At 36.7% G+C, this 16,555-nt stretch overlaps 1 protein-coding gene across 1 annotated transcript; it reads right to left on the reverse strand.

The window, feature by feature from the left end:
* Window positions 1-385: 385 nt before the first annotated feature.
* On the reverse strand, window positions 386-13,728 carry LOC121729206 (ATP-binding cassette subfamily C member 4-like). Its single transcript, XM_042117629.1, has 24 exons — window positions 13,560-13,728; window positions 11,466-11,711; window positions 9,829-10,036; window positions 8,538-8,763; window positions 7,592-7,748; window positions 6,766-7,015; window positions 6,385-6,624; window positions 6,136-6,303; window positions 5,791-5,928; window positions 5,035-5,202; window positions 4,766-4,906; window positions 4,523-4,604; window positions 4,302-4,434; window positions 3,956-4,213; window positions 3,627-3,816; window positions 3,408-3,544; window positions 3,027-3,167; window positions 2,844-2,947; window positions 2,455-2,744; window positions 2,214-2,336; window positions 1,921-2,043; window positions 1,624-1,784; window positions 1,390-1,495; window positions 386-787 (listed from the first exon to the last, which is right to left on the reverse strand). Exons 1-24 carry the CDS (start codon window positions 13,631-13,633, stop codon window positions 626-628), a joined length of 4,026 nt encoding a protein of 1,341 aa, XP_041973563.1. The 5' UTR covers window positions 13,634-13,728; the 3' UTR covers window positions 386-625.
* Window positions 13,729-16,555: the final 2,827 nt, after the last annotated feature.

Consider the following 16,555-nt stretch of genomic DNA (forward strand, 5'->3'; position numbering starts at 1 on the left):
CTTTAGATACATATGTCTAAAGGTGGCTTTCGGATCTTTGCCGCGAGCGACCGCGACCGACGAAAATTCAAACGAAATGCCACTTTATGACATAGGCGATAGGTTTCATTTTACTCTACCTACTAGCTTTAACGCCACCGCCGGCGGCAGCGTGGGTCGCCACCAAAATGTCAGTAGAAAATGACACTTATATTCTATGTCATAAAGTAGCATTTTATTTGAATTTTCATCGGTCGCGGTCGCTCGCGGCAAAGATCCGAAAGCCACCTTTACGGTTAAAAGTTGGGATTTTTAATGCTTACCTACCTTAAATTTTATCATCATAACGTTAAGGTTCCATCATTTATATAAGAAGTTTTTAAAATTAGAAATAACAAACAAACTGTATTGGTTATTCAGATTTAATAAATTCATATACCTCAATCAGTAATAAAGCAGTCCTTATTCCATAAATCACATTGGAATTAATATTTTTTTTACCGATAAGTGAAGGTAGGTTTGTAGATTCGGTAGATTTAAGAGTATTAAAATCTTTACCTTACAATAATCTTCTTATATGATAAAACATTATTTACATCGTCTCCGTTTCGTATTATTTACACCTTACACTAAATTATAAAGTATTTTATTTAGCAGTACTTTCCAAATAAGCCACTCGTGCTAAATCTCTAACGCTCTGTTCTGCTGCTGGTCCCAATTCTTGGACCAGGTCAATAAAATGTCCCTTATCCTGTTGTAACAGTTTATGAGGATGTCCGAATTCGACTATTTGTCCAGCTTCCATTACCTGAAAATATGATTTTATTTCATTAGCTACTATACAACGTGATATTTAAGTGGTTGTTTTCCCGCAGCAGAACGATTTACCTATAGTAGTATATATCGAATCATGCAAGTAATTTTTTGAAAATAAAAAAAATATTTTGTATGACGTACTATGGCAACTTTATGCCGATAGGCGCAAGGGGCTATGACTCGGCCGAATTTTCTTTATGATTTGCTAAACCAATTTTGCAAAATTCAGCCGAATTTTGCAAAATTGGTTTAGCGTGCAGAAACTGTACATATTTTTCCGGGACAAAAAGTTTTCCCATGTCCTTTCTCGGGACTCAAAGTACCACACCAAATTTCAGCAAAATCGGTTCTGCAGTTTGCGCGTGACGAGGTAACAGACATACACAATTTCGCATTTATAGTATGATGTAGTATGGATTGAATATTATTCTACCTGCAACTTCATTGCGCCAAATTTGTGTTGCGTCAAGGCCGTAAATTTTGCGCAGATAAACGGAAACGCTATCGAATTTTTTTAAACATAATATATTTGTTGAAACAACTACAGATCAATCAACACACTACAATCCTTGAAGTCAAACTTCGAGTACTTACTATGATACGATCAGAGTCTGCAACAGTATGCAGCCGATGCGCCACCGTCACCACCGTGCATTTGGAGAAATACTTTCGAATCGACTTCTGTATCATCGCATCCGTGCTGAAAAATAGCATAATATCATTGCGTTAATAACCTTTAGTCATAACAATGGAAGTACTAGGTGTCTAGAGCAAGCAACATCGAAGCATAAAAATAGTGCTAGTATAAAAAATAAGAACACAACTAACTTAGAATCAACATTAGCAGTGGCTTCGTCGAGGATGAGCAGTCTGTTGGAGGCGAGGGCGGCGCGCGCCAAACACAGCAGCTGACGCTCACCAGCGCTGAAGTTGGAACCGCCGGATTCTACCATCGACGAAAGTGAATGGACGCTCTTTTTCAATTCCACCTGCGAAACCCAAAACATAGTAGGTACTTTATGCTCCTGTAATGACACATTTATCGCGACGCTATTAACTACTGTAAAAGCTAAGATAAGTTTTATTTAACAAAGAAAACGTTGATCACAAAACATCTATTAGTACCTGGTCCAGAGCTTTCCATATGTCTGCATCTGAATATTTTTCAAATGGATCCAAATTGTAGCGCAGGCTTGCTGAAAATAGCACTGGTTCTTGAGGTATAATGGAGATTTTTGAACGCAGCTCCTGAATAAAAAACGTGATTACACATTAACAAATAACAATCATAGTAATTTAATTTAATTTAATTTAAATGAGTACAGATAATACATTTAACAGAAAATAAGAAAAAATTATTAGGTATGCAACTATGCACTGCAGTATTAAGAAGAACTATATTGAAGACTGAACCTTACTTTCAATGAAATTGATCCAGTGTCAATGTCGTCTATGTAAATGTGTCCATCAATAGGAACCAAATGGAATAAGGCCGATATCAGCGATGATTTTCCTGCACCGGTACGTCCCACTACTCCTACCTGCAAATATTTTTATATGTTTTCAATCTAATATATAATATAAGTCTAATATATAATATAAGTTGTAATCTATAAGTAAATCATTACCAATGCAATATTGTATAACTCTGTGACTTACCTTCCATCCACTTTCTATAACAACATTTAAATTTTTGAGTACTGGTTCACTATCTTTATCATATCTTAAGTAAAGATCTTTGAATACAATTTTCGATTGCTGCGGCCAATTTTTAGGAGGAGCAGTATCAGGTGAGGTTTCTTGTGGAAGATTTGTATAGTCAAGGACACGTTCAACGCTGATCATTTGCGATACTACTTGGGTCAATTGTTTGATACCATACTGCAACATATTAACAAGTATGATAGCTTGGCTCACAGCTAAACCAACATTTCCAGATTTGGTTGTACCTAAAACAAAAATGTAATGATTATTGAAGATCAAACTGTATACTGCCTTTGATTTCTAAGTTTAATTATTATTAAATGAAGGAAACAAAAAATTTGTACCATCATCCAGCAATAAAAACGTGTATGTCACTATCGCAACATAAAATGCCGCCATAAAACTCAGCCAAATTGCAAATGAGGCGTTTGTTAGTAATGACATGTACCTGAAACAAGGAACGACTATAGAAGGAGACTTTCCAAGAACTATTATTAAAGCTTAGGACTACAATGTAAATACTATACCAAGCCGCAGTGTGGACATCTTGTTTGGCATCGAACTGCTGGCACAGCATAGTCTGTGCCTGGCACGCGCGTACTGTTGCCAACCCCGACATACTAGCGGACACGTGAGAGAACACTGGACTTCGAGTTATGCCCTCCAACCTGAAGTCAGAGAAGCAGAATATTAAAGCAACTGAAAAACAAAATTTCCATTATCAATTTCACACCGAAATGAGACGCAAACAATCGCGCTTTGCGTTGTCAAACAATGATACATCGCTTTACACGTACATTTTTATTATACGTACATTTATATTACTTAATCACTAGATTAAGTAAGTAAATTAAATATTGTTTCTGTATGAACCGATGTCGAGAGTATAATAACTTCAACTAACTCACCGTCTGATCATTTGCGCACTTTTCAAATACACAGACGTCCAGAAGTACATGATCACACCGCAGAAAAAGGTGGTGAGTACCATAAAGGGATTAACAATGGCTACCAATGTCAAAATACCACACATTAGCATAGTAATCTGAAAAACAAATGATAATTTTTAATACATTTTTAAGGCGAACGTCAAAATAAACATTTAAGTAAATTGTACTTGTTATTACGTGAATGCAGTCGATGTACATTTTCGGCAAAATTTCATCAACAGCACCCATGTCCTTTGAGAATCTATTCAATATTCTTCCAGAGGGGTTCGTATCAAAAAATCTCATTGTTGCAGTGAGGATGTTACTGAACATTCGGTTGTGTAGTTTCATGGAACTTCGCATGCACACCCACATGAATATGAAAGATCTGAAACAGAAGATCGAATCGTAAACCACATCGCAAAATCGATTTAATCCATCAGCTTCCTAACATAATAAATGAATTTATTTTCTTATAAATACATTATTGCTTGTGCAAATATTGAGTAAAAAAGTTAAAAAAATACCTTTCAGAGGTCATTAAGACACATGCCAATAAAGCTACACTCCAAACATAAATATAGTACGTGTGATCAACACCGCTCGCAAAAGTAATATCAATGTCAAGACCAATTACAGTCAGATTTAGTCCTATATTCGTGTTGGGGCGATCAGAATCTAAACCAATTATTGTGGTGTTTTCGGGGCTCATCAATACAGGATTTGTGTTGTTTAATGTTTGACTACTGTTCATTTCTTTTGAATAAATCTCTACATCATTCATCCTGGAACAAACACGTTCATAAAAATAATTCATATTACTAATTATATATTAAATAGCTTATGCATTTAGTTAAGAAATATTTTAGATACCAATGTGTAAGCCAAAGGTCTCCTGCTGATGTGATAACTTGTGCTGACAGAATTGATAGGACTGTCACCGTTAGCAACATCCAACTACCTCCAGCACGGAAATAGTTGAGATAGACAGAGCCAGAAACACGACCTAGAAGTTAAAAAAATAAATTCAATTACTATACATTAGGTAAATTTAAAATATTTTATGTTCATTCCAGTATGTGTGACTTTAGTACCTTTTCCCATTAGTTCATCAGTCTCTTGTGCTTCATCTTCATCTTTATCTTCTTCTGGCTTCACATTAAGAATTTCGTGAGGCTAAAATCAAATGAAAATAATAATAAAATAAAAAATGTTTTATTTCTGAGTAAATTTGAATAAAATTTTTTCAGAATGTCTACCTGATGCCTACCATGATATCTTAATTACAAAACGATATTTTGACAAACTAGGTGCAATTGAACTAAAATAAAAATTACCTGCTCCGAAATTTCTGCTTCAGATTTCTTAGTAAGATCAGTACTAGCAATTATAGATCCACTATCTTCAATACCATCTGTTTGCTTGAAGAAGGGTGTTTTTATTACTTCCTCATAAGTGCCTCGTGTTTCGATTTCACCCTGTAATCGTTATTTATATATTTACATACTAAACATACATATTAATGAAATTAATACAATTGTCAGTTGGCAGTGATAAATTGCGTCGTTTAATGTATTCAAGTGCATGACAATGTTTCTATACTTACATTTTGTAGGAGCACTACTTTGTCGGCTGACTTGAGATGATGCCATTGATGTGTGACGAGAATGCGAGTCGAATGACACAGCAGACCCAGCACACATTCTGAGACGAGATGCTTCCCCACGTGAGCATCTACGGCGGATAGAGGATCATCCAGAAGATAAATATCAGCCTGAAAGTCAGTGACATTGAGATTTAATTCTTTGGTAAATTGGCAATATTCCTATTTGGGTTTGGATTGAGTCAATATTTGGTAAACGCTTTCGCCTATCTCTGTCTGATGAAGAGTCAACATAACCATTAACGATAAGATATATAACTCACAAGTCACAATACGCTTATTTTATTTTTAGTGCTTATACGTGGGAGAGCCATGCTTCGGCACGAATGGGCCGACTCGACCGGAGAAATACCACGTTCTCACAGAAAACCGGCGTGAAACAGCGCTTGCGCTGTGTTTCGCCGAGTGAGTTTACCGGAGGCCCAATTCCCTTCCGTATCCTCCTCTATTCCCTTCCCATCCCATCCCTACCCTCCCCTATTACCCTATTCCCTCTTAAAAAGCCGGCAACGCACCTGCAGCTCTTCTGATGCTGCGAGTGTCCATGGGCGACGGAAGTTGCTTTCCATCAGATGACCCGTTTGCTCGTTTGCCCCCTTCTTTCATAAAAAAAACGCACTATTACAGTTAAATATGTATAAATCGGAAAATATTATTGTGAGTGTTATTTTGTCTATGCATGTAGCTAAAATAACATACTTGTCTATAGCAGGCGCGGGCGAGGCCGACCCGAGCTCTCTGTCCGCCGCTGAGGCTGGCTCCCCTCTCCCCCACCATCGTGCCGTCTCCCCCCGGTAACTGCTCGAAGTCGCGGAGAAGTGCACATGCCTCCACTACCTGTAGTTATAGAGTTGTTACTATTGTTAAGAAGTATTTACTATCCCATTCATCGAACGTCGTGAGAACTGTATATTATTTTTATGATATTATTCTTATAACTAATAAAATAAAGACCATTGAAAAAAATTACTATCAGTTTTCACGTTAAAGTGTAATATTCTATACTTATATCAAAAAATCAGAATAAAATAAATGTAAAAGTACCTTATTGTATCTCTCTTTATCGTAGGGCAATCCAAATAGAATATTTTGTCTGACAGTTGCCGCAAAAAGCCAAGGTTCTTGGCTGGCGTAGGAAATCCTTGTATTTCCAAATTGCACTTTTCCAGAAGTTGGTTGTAGTTCTCCCAGAAGAACTTGCAGCAAAGAAGTCTGTATTTAGGAAATAGGGTATTAGCACTTATCACTATTTAAAATTTGCGGTAGTTTCGTACGTATGGACTAAGGACTAACTTTACCAGATCCAACAGAGCCTACGATCCCAACAAATTGTCCTGGATACACTTTAAAAGTGATGTTCCTTAGCGTCGGAACGATAGGTTGGATCTGCCAACTTGCAGTAACGTTCAGAATTTCAACAAATCCTCTTTTAGTTTCGTCACCGTTAGCGTGTGTTCCATTTCTACTCGCAGGTTCAACGTTATTGTTCTTTATGTGATCCTTTGATTCTATTTCTTCAAGTAGGAGAAATTCCTGTCAATATAAAAGAGTTGCATAAGAATTTATACACGAAGGTCCTCTCATCTCCCGATTCTCAAAATACGAAGTTATTGAATTCTAAAATGTTAGTTCTAAAATTAAACACAATATTATGTTAATGCAGTACGTACTTACTTCTAATCGTCTCAAAGATATTTTTGATTCGCCAAGGAACGTCAAAGCAAGTGGGAAGAAGATATTGCTGGCCATTTGCAGCAAATAATAATATTGTGCCAGGGAGAATGTAATTTCAGAACAGATTTGTCCTCCTGTAGCGGTAAACGTTACAATAGCAGCAAATAAAACCAGTCTCTCCGAGAATACGATTAGACTTGTACAAAAGCCTTTGATCATCGCCGTTTGAGATATAAACTTGATTTCGTATCTGAAATATAGATAGGTTTATTGATTTTACTGGATTTTCATAAATAAACGTTTCTTTATGAATGTCTGGTAAGCATAGCTCTACAAAATGTAAATTGAACGCATCTGCTGATTTTCTCGATTCGGATCAGTCGGTGGTAAGTGTAGATGAGATTTGATGATTGAGAAGAGGCACCTTTAAGACTCATTGTAGTGAACTCTACAACGCGTTATAGTCATGCTAGTCTAGAGAGTGTTGACCAGCCTGTCTAGCATACGCCAACGAGATATCTCACTCTACATGTTTTCTCGATGTTTGATGGTTTGTCTCTTCATCTCTATTGACCCTAGCATGACAAACATTTTCTCCCGCGTAGATCTATCATCGAAATAACACATTTTTATAGAGTTTTGTCGAGATAATGTCGAGATTTTGACATTATGAGACGAATAGTTTTCAATTATCTCGAGAGAGCTCGAGAGTGTGATAACTATCTCCTTGGTGTATGCTAGGCAGGCAGCATGCTGGTGTAATGTAACGAAGGAAACTGTTGCATTGGTTTATTACTGGTTTTTATTATTGATTTTTTCAACTTACTGTCTTAATTTTTCCACAAGCTTTTCAAAAGGCTTTTCCCACGCGTACATTTTGATAACTTGCACTCCATTGACTAGTTCGCTCATGACCTTGACTCTCTCGTCTGTACGTTTAGCTATCTTCCCTCTGAGCTTTGCTTGCCAGTTACTTAGATAAGCTGTAACATATTGTTCATTAGCTTATCATGTATGATAAGCTGTAGGATGTAATTTTTGTAAACGTCGGTAAATTGAGAAGTATTTAGTAATCAAAATTATGGTAAGCCATTTAAACCATCACAGTCACTTACGATGTTAAGAAAAACAAAAGAATTGTATGCCTCAATATGAGAAGATATACCTATCTGTATTTTTATCGGATGAATTGTCAAGGTCACGGCGTTAAAGACATGTCTAAAATTGCTAAATAATTTTTTTAGGGTTCCGTAGTCAACAAGAAACCTTTATAGTTTCAGTCTGCCTGTCCGTCTATCCGTCTGTCTGTCCGCGGTTGTTTCGCGACCACCCGATCGTGTGGGGTGTCGTTTTTTTTAATATTATGAGTATTCATAGATCATTTTTGGAAAAAATCGTTAGACTCCTGTCCCCCCCCCCCCCCTTCTACCAGCTAAACGGTTGCTTCTGGAAATGTGAAAAAATTCACAGGAGTAGGAAATATGCTGAAATTAAAAAGAAAACTATCACGGCTAAGAAGACTTCATAATTGTCGATCAACTTAAAAACATGTTTTCGGCGAAGTATAAATTCCTAAAAACGTAACTGAGATGTTGTTGTTACTTATTTGTTAGTAGTGTAAAACACGTTATAAATGTACATTTTTTGACTATACAAACATTTTCAAAAACTAACGGTAGTACCGCTAGTTTTTGAGGAACCCTATATTGCGCGTGGCCCGACACGAACTTGGCCGGTTTTTTTATATCAAATATTGGTTCGGTCCAACTTACTTTGTACGAGTATAGTCTGCAGGAATATGACTGCGAGACCAGCAAGGGTGGCCAAACCGATTTGCTGCCATATTAGATAGGACACGAGGACCACCAAGATTGGCATCACCCAGATGTGGTGCAGGTACAGGGCAGCCAAGTCGAAACGGCTCACGTCATTTGACATCAAATTAATCACTTGACCGGTTTCCGTTTTGTTCAATCCTTGACGATTTAATTTCAAAATCTATAAAAAGAAATAAATCTTTATCCGGAATTCGTGGGAAATCCCGAGATCTACCTCAGTAAAAAGTTTTATTAAAAGTATAAAGTACTTACTACAAGTATTATACATATTATTATGTAACTGTTAAGTTGTTTATAAGACTCTAGATTTTTCGTTAAGACGCAATTTTTAGGAGGAAATTTGTTTACATTTTCGGGATAAAAACTATCCCAAAAATTTCGAAACTTTTCGAAACTTAAATTTTCCCGGTGTCAATTTTCCGGTGTCAATTTTAAGTACCTTATATGATTATCTACAAAATCGGTGCAACGGCTCAAACGTTATGAGACTTATGAGATAGTAGACTAGTAGACTGATAGACACGCGTTCCAGGTTATAAATTATAATATTATTAAGTTTAGATTTAGCAATAAGGAAAATACATCTTCGACGGATTCTAATGATGCATGACGAATGGTTTTTCCTAATTATTCAAATATTAAACAGTAAACAAAATTAAAAATATCATTTTAGCAACATCCATTGGAACATAGTTGTTACTAATGTTTTGTTACTAATTAATATTCATTTTAATTACTTAATTTCAACCTTAATTTAGTAATTTATATCTTTATACTATACTAATAAATATTAATAATTATCAGAAAAAGTTTATTTGCAGCGAATAAGGCTCCAAAAATATTAAACATTTTTGGCATTGACGTAATGATTAATGACCTAAATTTTATTTGTTTGGGGTTTATGGGATCCACTTTTTATCATGCGAAAATTTACGATTACCTATAACAACTGGATAATGCTTTTATGTGGGCAGAGCCATGCGAAACGTCTAAAATAAGATTCAAAGGCTTTATTAGCGTCCAAGCATATACAATTATATAAAAAGTTTGAAAGTCTGGCCGTCTGGTACTTATTCAAATTAAAGCGATTGGAATTAGGATAAAGACAGAATTACATTGAGGCAGTAACTGACATTAAATGTAAATTGATTATAAGTCAGCACAGTAGACTGACGACAGCCACTGACTCCGTGTAAATCTGCCTTAAAACTTTTGTTCACTTCACCTTTCTGTACATCAATGAGCAGCAAGCTATCCTGACTCTCATGCCAATACATCCTAGGTAGAACTCCGACTGGACCAGCAGCAGAGGTGTGGCAGCTATGCACAGGTTCAAAATAATATTGTATATGTGCGCATACTTGTACGACTCTGCTGTCTTCTCATTTGAGAAGTATTCCATGAATGATGCTAGAGAGTAGGTCACCATCGGCCTGAAATATACAACTGTAAAATAAATATCGAAAATACCACCTATGATTACACCTACCGAGTAGAGTGGCGAGGCAGTGTCTCCGGCCCATGACTTATACAGGATGCAATTAAACCTTCCTGCTAAATTTTGATATATTGATCCTTGTTAAAAATAAAAATACACGTATTTTTTCTTTTATAATCACTCAGTACTAAAATGTTGAGAAATAGCTTCCGAAAGTTATCCTAAAAAACACTAAAATTGGACACGACGCGCACGCGTTACCCTCTCTCATTCCCCGCCGCGAGTGACCGTTCTGCAACGATTTTAAATAGGATAAAATATGTAATTGAAAAAAAATAACACCCATTTTTTTTGTTAAATGAACTCTCCTAGTGATATCTAACCTCTGGATAAAATTTGGCAGGAAGGTTTAATTGCACCCTGTATATATTGTGTGCCGCGCGGTATGGGCTATGGCAGATGCATACTAATATAAATTGCGAAAGTGTGTCTGTCCTTATCACGCCCTAACGAATGAAATTTTGTATGGATTTCCATACAAAATTCTTTGAGTCCCGAGAAAGGACATAAAACGGTTTCCGTGTGATAAGCGATTTTGGAGCAACGGAATTGTAAGCGTCATCTAATATTCAGTAAAAGGTGAATTAAATTTGATATTTGCAAAAAAAATTGCTTAAGATGCCTTCGATACTTCGATAATAAGGTTCGAGAGGACAGGTTTCAAAAAGTAGGGCCATAATTTAGTCCACCAATCAGACTCGGGTTAATGATCTTTATGTGAGCAAAAAGAGCAATGCCACATTGTACGGAAGGCCTTCGTTCCGCCAAATTTTTAACAAAAGGCAATGACCGCAAATTGAAAAACATCATAAAATGTCCTTAGGGTCCCATAATATAAAAAAAAAAAACTTATCTTTATCCCCTCCTAGTTGCATTCATTTGCTATTCATAAACAAGTCAAGTAACATCAGTGTGTGAGCAGCTTTTGTAAAATGTCATCATTATAAATAAGTACAATGAAATCCACGAAACACGAAAAGCCGTTTTTACGTGATAGAGCCATGCTTCGGCACGAATGGGCCGGCTCGACTGGTGAAATACCACGGGCTCACAGAAAACCGGCGTGAAGCAGCGCTTGCGCTGTGTTTCGTCGAGTGAGTGAGTTTACCGGAGGCCCAATTCCCTATCCTTCCCTTCCCTATTCCCTTCCTTACCTCCCCTACCCTGTAATTCTATTCCCTGGCCGGCAACGCACCTGCAGCTCTTCTGATGTTGCGTTTGTCCATGGGCGACGGAAGTTGCTTTCCATCAGGTGACCCGTTTGCTCGTTTGCCCCCTTATTTCATAAAAAAACCCAGCTCGGTTTTTCGAAGTCGATCTTTCATTTGTTTATTAAACTTATTAAAAAAAAATACATTATTTACCATATGATCAAGAAAAGCAGGCCGATTCCTATACCGCATATCATGTATTCAACCCAGAAGCAGCTGACTATCGCTTTGGCTAGGGATGGCTGGACGTCATTTTTCTTTGCTTTTTCTACTTCCTTTTGCCATTCCTTCTCTAAGCGATCTCCCAAATCGGCAGATACGTCTTTCTTCTGTGCCTTCCATAAGTCCTCTATGGTCAGACCTTGCTTGCGACCTCTATGAAATAGCTGAAAACACCGCCTGAAATCAAAACACACTATGTAAAAATTACGTAGAAATCTAGGATTATATCTGGGGGCACGGCAGTGCCCTAGCCAAGTTTTTTTTTTTACGTCCGTGTAAATTAAATTAAGATTTTGACAGTTAGCCCTATAATACAATGCATAGACTTATTTATATGCTGTCGTATACTGCATTATAAGTTTATGATACAATGTATGGGATTTGACAGATAAGGATCAGTCAAACTCATAAAATTAATATACCTAGCGGAATAGAGAAACAAAGGCCTGAGCAAGAGAGATGTCACTATCAGTAACCCTGCGTGGTAAAAAGAGACGTGTGATACATGACAGCAGCACTCTTTTTTTGATGTCCTGTCGGCACGTGCCGCACGTTGACAATTTAGCCCGGCCGCACATTGTCCGAAATTTCTGATCAGAAACAGTTGAACGTCCGCGCTGTCTCTTACATTTTGTACTGAGCCGAGTGAGCTCGAACTCGAGATTCGGGCAGGTTTATTTTATGAGATATTTGAATTGTCATATCTTGGTGAATTTTTAAGCTATCAGAGTCATTCTTTCAGCGATGTTTCTATTTTTTAAGGGTCTTTCAATTGCCAATAAGAAAAAAAAGGCATCATGCCTATTATAGTGTATGCTTGAACTAATCTATGTAAAATTTTTGGAAGCTTAAATCACTCTCCTCTGTGGGCAAAATTAGAATCCCTGTTTTTAGAGTAAATAGAGGTATTTTTGATTAATTATTCTGTGTTATAAAAGTTGACCAATCGTGTTATTCTATATATTCTATACTTATACTATGGGTAATTCAAAGATAAGGACATGATGAATACTGACAATGAACATTAATTTATTAGCTTTAGTCATTGTTGAGAAAAATTGATATCGCTGCAGCCATATTATCAAGGCATCACCTTAAGTAAGACAACGGTACAACACGACAGTTTATGAATGAAATTGCCTTGCGATCAAATTGACTGCCTTGGTCTTTCTAGTGTTAAATAGATACTTACTACCGCAATCAGTCTAATTTTGATGACATTAACAGTCATTAAAAGAACATTTTGACATAAGCCCCATACTTACATTCTGTCAAACTCTCCATTAAATTGATGTACTATCAGAGAAGTTGATTCCTATGCAAATAAGGGACCTACGTAGTTTGGTTGCGTTACGTCAAACCCAGCTGACAGATCACAATTAATATTGAATTGACACATTCGACCAAATAACGTTGTTTTTTTTTTTTATGAAATAAGGGGGCAAACGAGCAAACGGGTCACCTGATGGAAAGCAACTTCCGTCGCCCATGGACACTCGCAGCATCAGAAGAGCTGCAAGTGCGTTGCCGGCCTTTAAGAGGGAATAGGGTAATAGGGGAGGGTTAAGAAGGGAAAGGAAGGGAATAGTTGAGGGTAGGGAAGGGAATAGGGTAGGGGTTAGGGGATTGGGCCTCCGGTAAACTCACTCACTCGGCGAAACACAGCGCGAGCGCTGTTTCACGCCGGTTTTCTGTGAGAACGTGGTATTTATCCGGTCGAGCCGGCCCATTCGTGCCGAAGCATCATGGCTCTCCCACGTATAAATGCATAGGAATGGAATGGAATGGAATGCATAGGAATGGATGGACATAGGAATGGTCTGTCAATTGCATAGGAATCAACTTCCTCGATGGTACATACTTATAATCATCAATAAAATGTTGTGCGGCTGTTAGTTATGGAACGGCGAGTGTCATTATTATTTTGGCCATGGCCGTGAACTCGCTAAGTCTAACATACACGTAATATTTTATTACAACAGTATTCATATTATAGCCTAGTGCTTAAAACAGATTAAAACTTACCATAAAAATATTTTGGACAATATATTCGCATTTTCTTGAGGATTTCTCTGTGTTAAATTAACTTTGCAATCCATTTTTAAAAGCAACTTTTTACTTTATTGTCCATTAATTCACTATAAATATGGATAAACAACGAACATTTAAACGGAGTATAACGTTTATAGCACGTTCGCATTCAGTAACGACGTCCGTTGTACTAAGTTTACTTTTACCCGGCGAAAATATCTGACGACGAGATAACCGTTACACCTAACGCGATAGTCCGACTGCCGCGTGATATGCGTTTTTTTTTCGTATAAATAGATATAGGTTTTTAATATATTTTTTAATAATAATATACAGCAATAGTCAAGAGAAAAAAGATTGGGATATATTATTAGAATATTCGTATGTATCCCGATTCTATTTTCGAATCTAAGCAAAATGTACTTAGAAGAGAAGCGAAATGTAGGAGAGAATGAGAGAACTTTCGTCGTGACTAATTCTACCTGCAAACATTTTTAACGTGGGAGAGCCATGCTTCGGCATGAATGGGCTGGCTTGACCGGAGAAATACCACGTTCTCACAGAAAACCGGCGTGAAACAGCGCTTGCGCTGTGTTTCACCAAGTAAGTGAGTTTACCGGAGGCCCAATTCCCTCTTAAAAGGCCGGCAACGCACCTGCAGCTCTTCTGATACTGCGAGTGTCCATGGGCGACGGAAGTTGCTTCCCATTGATGACCCGTTTGCTCGTTTACCCCCTTGTTTCATTAAAAAAAATTTGATTTTTGGTAATTAAATTTTAAGTAAATAACTTCTTTTTGTTCCACTTGTACGGTACCTAAACTTTTTTTCGGCTCTACCTTTTTGTATTAACTAGATTTCTAAAGGTAACCTTTAGTACTACTTAGATTGTTTTTTAAACAACACTACCTACCATGAGGCATGATTGCATAATTTGCTCTACCCTCTACAATCAACATAGATCGGCCATAAAGGGCTCATTGAGAATAACTCGGAAACGAATTTAGTGTCATTCTACATCAAATATGGCGGCTCATCCAAGGTAGGGAAATTGTTATTTTTAATGCACATATTTGTAAGTACCTAGTTATCTAAGCGATGCTGCAATTTCCAATCTTTTATCTTTAAAGGTTCAGGAGTTCTGTTCAGTGCCTTTGGACCAAGATACACCTTCGTATGAAATTTCTCTTATTCGTAACATACTATGTTTAAGTTATTAGAAACAACATTTTAACCAATTTGAGTGTTTTGATAAATTTCAAGGATTTCCCTCGATTGCTCATAGATCTCACCATCAGCTTATCACTTTCGTAAATTTTATACAAAATTAAGATCATATCCTATACTTACAACAATACAATAATTTTGAAAATCGGTTCACAAAAAGCGAAATCATCAAAAACATCTGCTTCGATGCAAAATATCACGAAAAGTACCAATAATTGGGTTATAATGTGATGATCCATGGTATAATAATTATCGTTGTGATGATTATGATCAATCAAATTGATGTGTTGGCTTATGCTGTCAGTTGTTTAAACAACGCCGAAATCCCTGAACTTATATCTATAAGGATTCAAAAGTTCTGTTCGGTACCTTCAGTGTTAAGGAGTAAATATTATATCAGGAATGTAAAACTACTTGTTTTACATTCCTGGCCATTATACTTTTAGAATATATTTTATGTACCTATCAAACCATAGACTTAATATATACTGTCGTAGCATTATAGGTTTATGCAATGAGTTTCTAAAATACTAGAGTAGCAATGTCTTACAAAAGATTCTCAGAAATGCGTAACCACTTTTTTGTTCAAAAGACAATGTCAAGTCATATATTCGTTATGTCATTATGTATGTGAGATATGCCTGCAGGCATCTTCGAAGTGGCAACGCGTTGCTACCGTAAACTTCCAATCTAGTTACGTTAGTAACATAGAATATCATTGGGTTTATGTATCAAACGGAAAATGTGTATTGTGTCACTTGAAAATATATACCTAGTGGTTGTGAGAAGTCTTACTTGCTGTTATTTCAGTATAATTATTACAATCCGAACATTCAGATCCAGGGTATAACCTGGTGCGAAATCTTATTTTTTGGTAGCATTTACCTCGAATGCTTAAAAAAAATTAAAATCACTATATGTTTCCATACAAATTTCAAGAAGTCCCCTCGATTCCTCATGGATCCCATCATCAGGTCACCATTTTTGTGAACATGGTACCAACCTCGGATTCAACCCTGTACAACAACAAAATAATCATGACGATCAGTCCACGAACGGCAAAGTTATGGTTGAACATATTATAAACAGACGAACATATTATAACCTCCTCCTTTTTGGAAGTCGGTTAAAAAAAAGCAACTTTGTCTTGTGTAAGAAAAATGTTCACATTCAAATTGTAGGCTGTACAACAAAACGCCAATTTCATATGTAAGGACCTAATATATAATTAAGAACAACATTTTAAATATGACTGTAGGTATACCGTATAGTGTATACCGTATCCACTACCTTATCAATAATAATAAATACATAATATTTTAATAATCTGTTATCAATATTGCACTTATATTATCTAATCATAATATTCTAAAAAGAGGTGATATAATATAATCGCTCCGTACGCTTATAGCATTGATTTACAAACCTACGGACCTTTCAAATGCGTGTTATACAGAGGGTTTCCTCATTAAAAAGTTACGCGACCAACAAAGTTTCTGTGGAGAATGTTTTTTCTTTCTAAAAGTCGTAGAACAAAAGGAGTTCAGAATCACCCCCTTTCGGCTTACTATACCTTATTTGAAACAGGCTATAAATATCTCACTTGGTTTTCTATTCGGAGGCTCAATTCTCAAGTCTCTTATGTTGTTTCGCAGGCCGTCTCGTTCGTGCGTGAAACAAATCTGCGTGTACGCGAATGAGTTATTCTGATTCCTGCGATCGAAATGAATTATATTTTGGCGCTTGAAATCAGCCCTCCGGCGCC

The sequence above is a fragment of the Aricia agestis genome, chromosome 8 (genome assembly GCF_905147365.1).
Source record: "Aricia agestis chromosome 8, ilAriAges1.1, whole genome shotgun sequence".
In the NCBI taxonomy this organism is placed as follows: domain Eukaryota; kingdom Metazoa; phylum Arthropoda; class Insecta; order Lepidoptera; family Lycaenidae; genus Aricia; species Aricia agestis.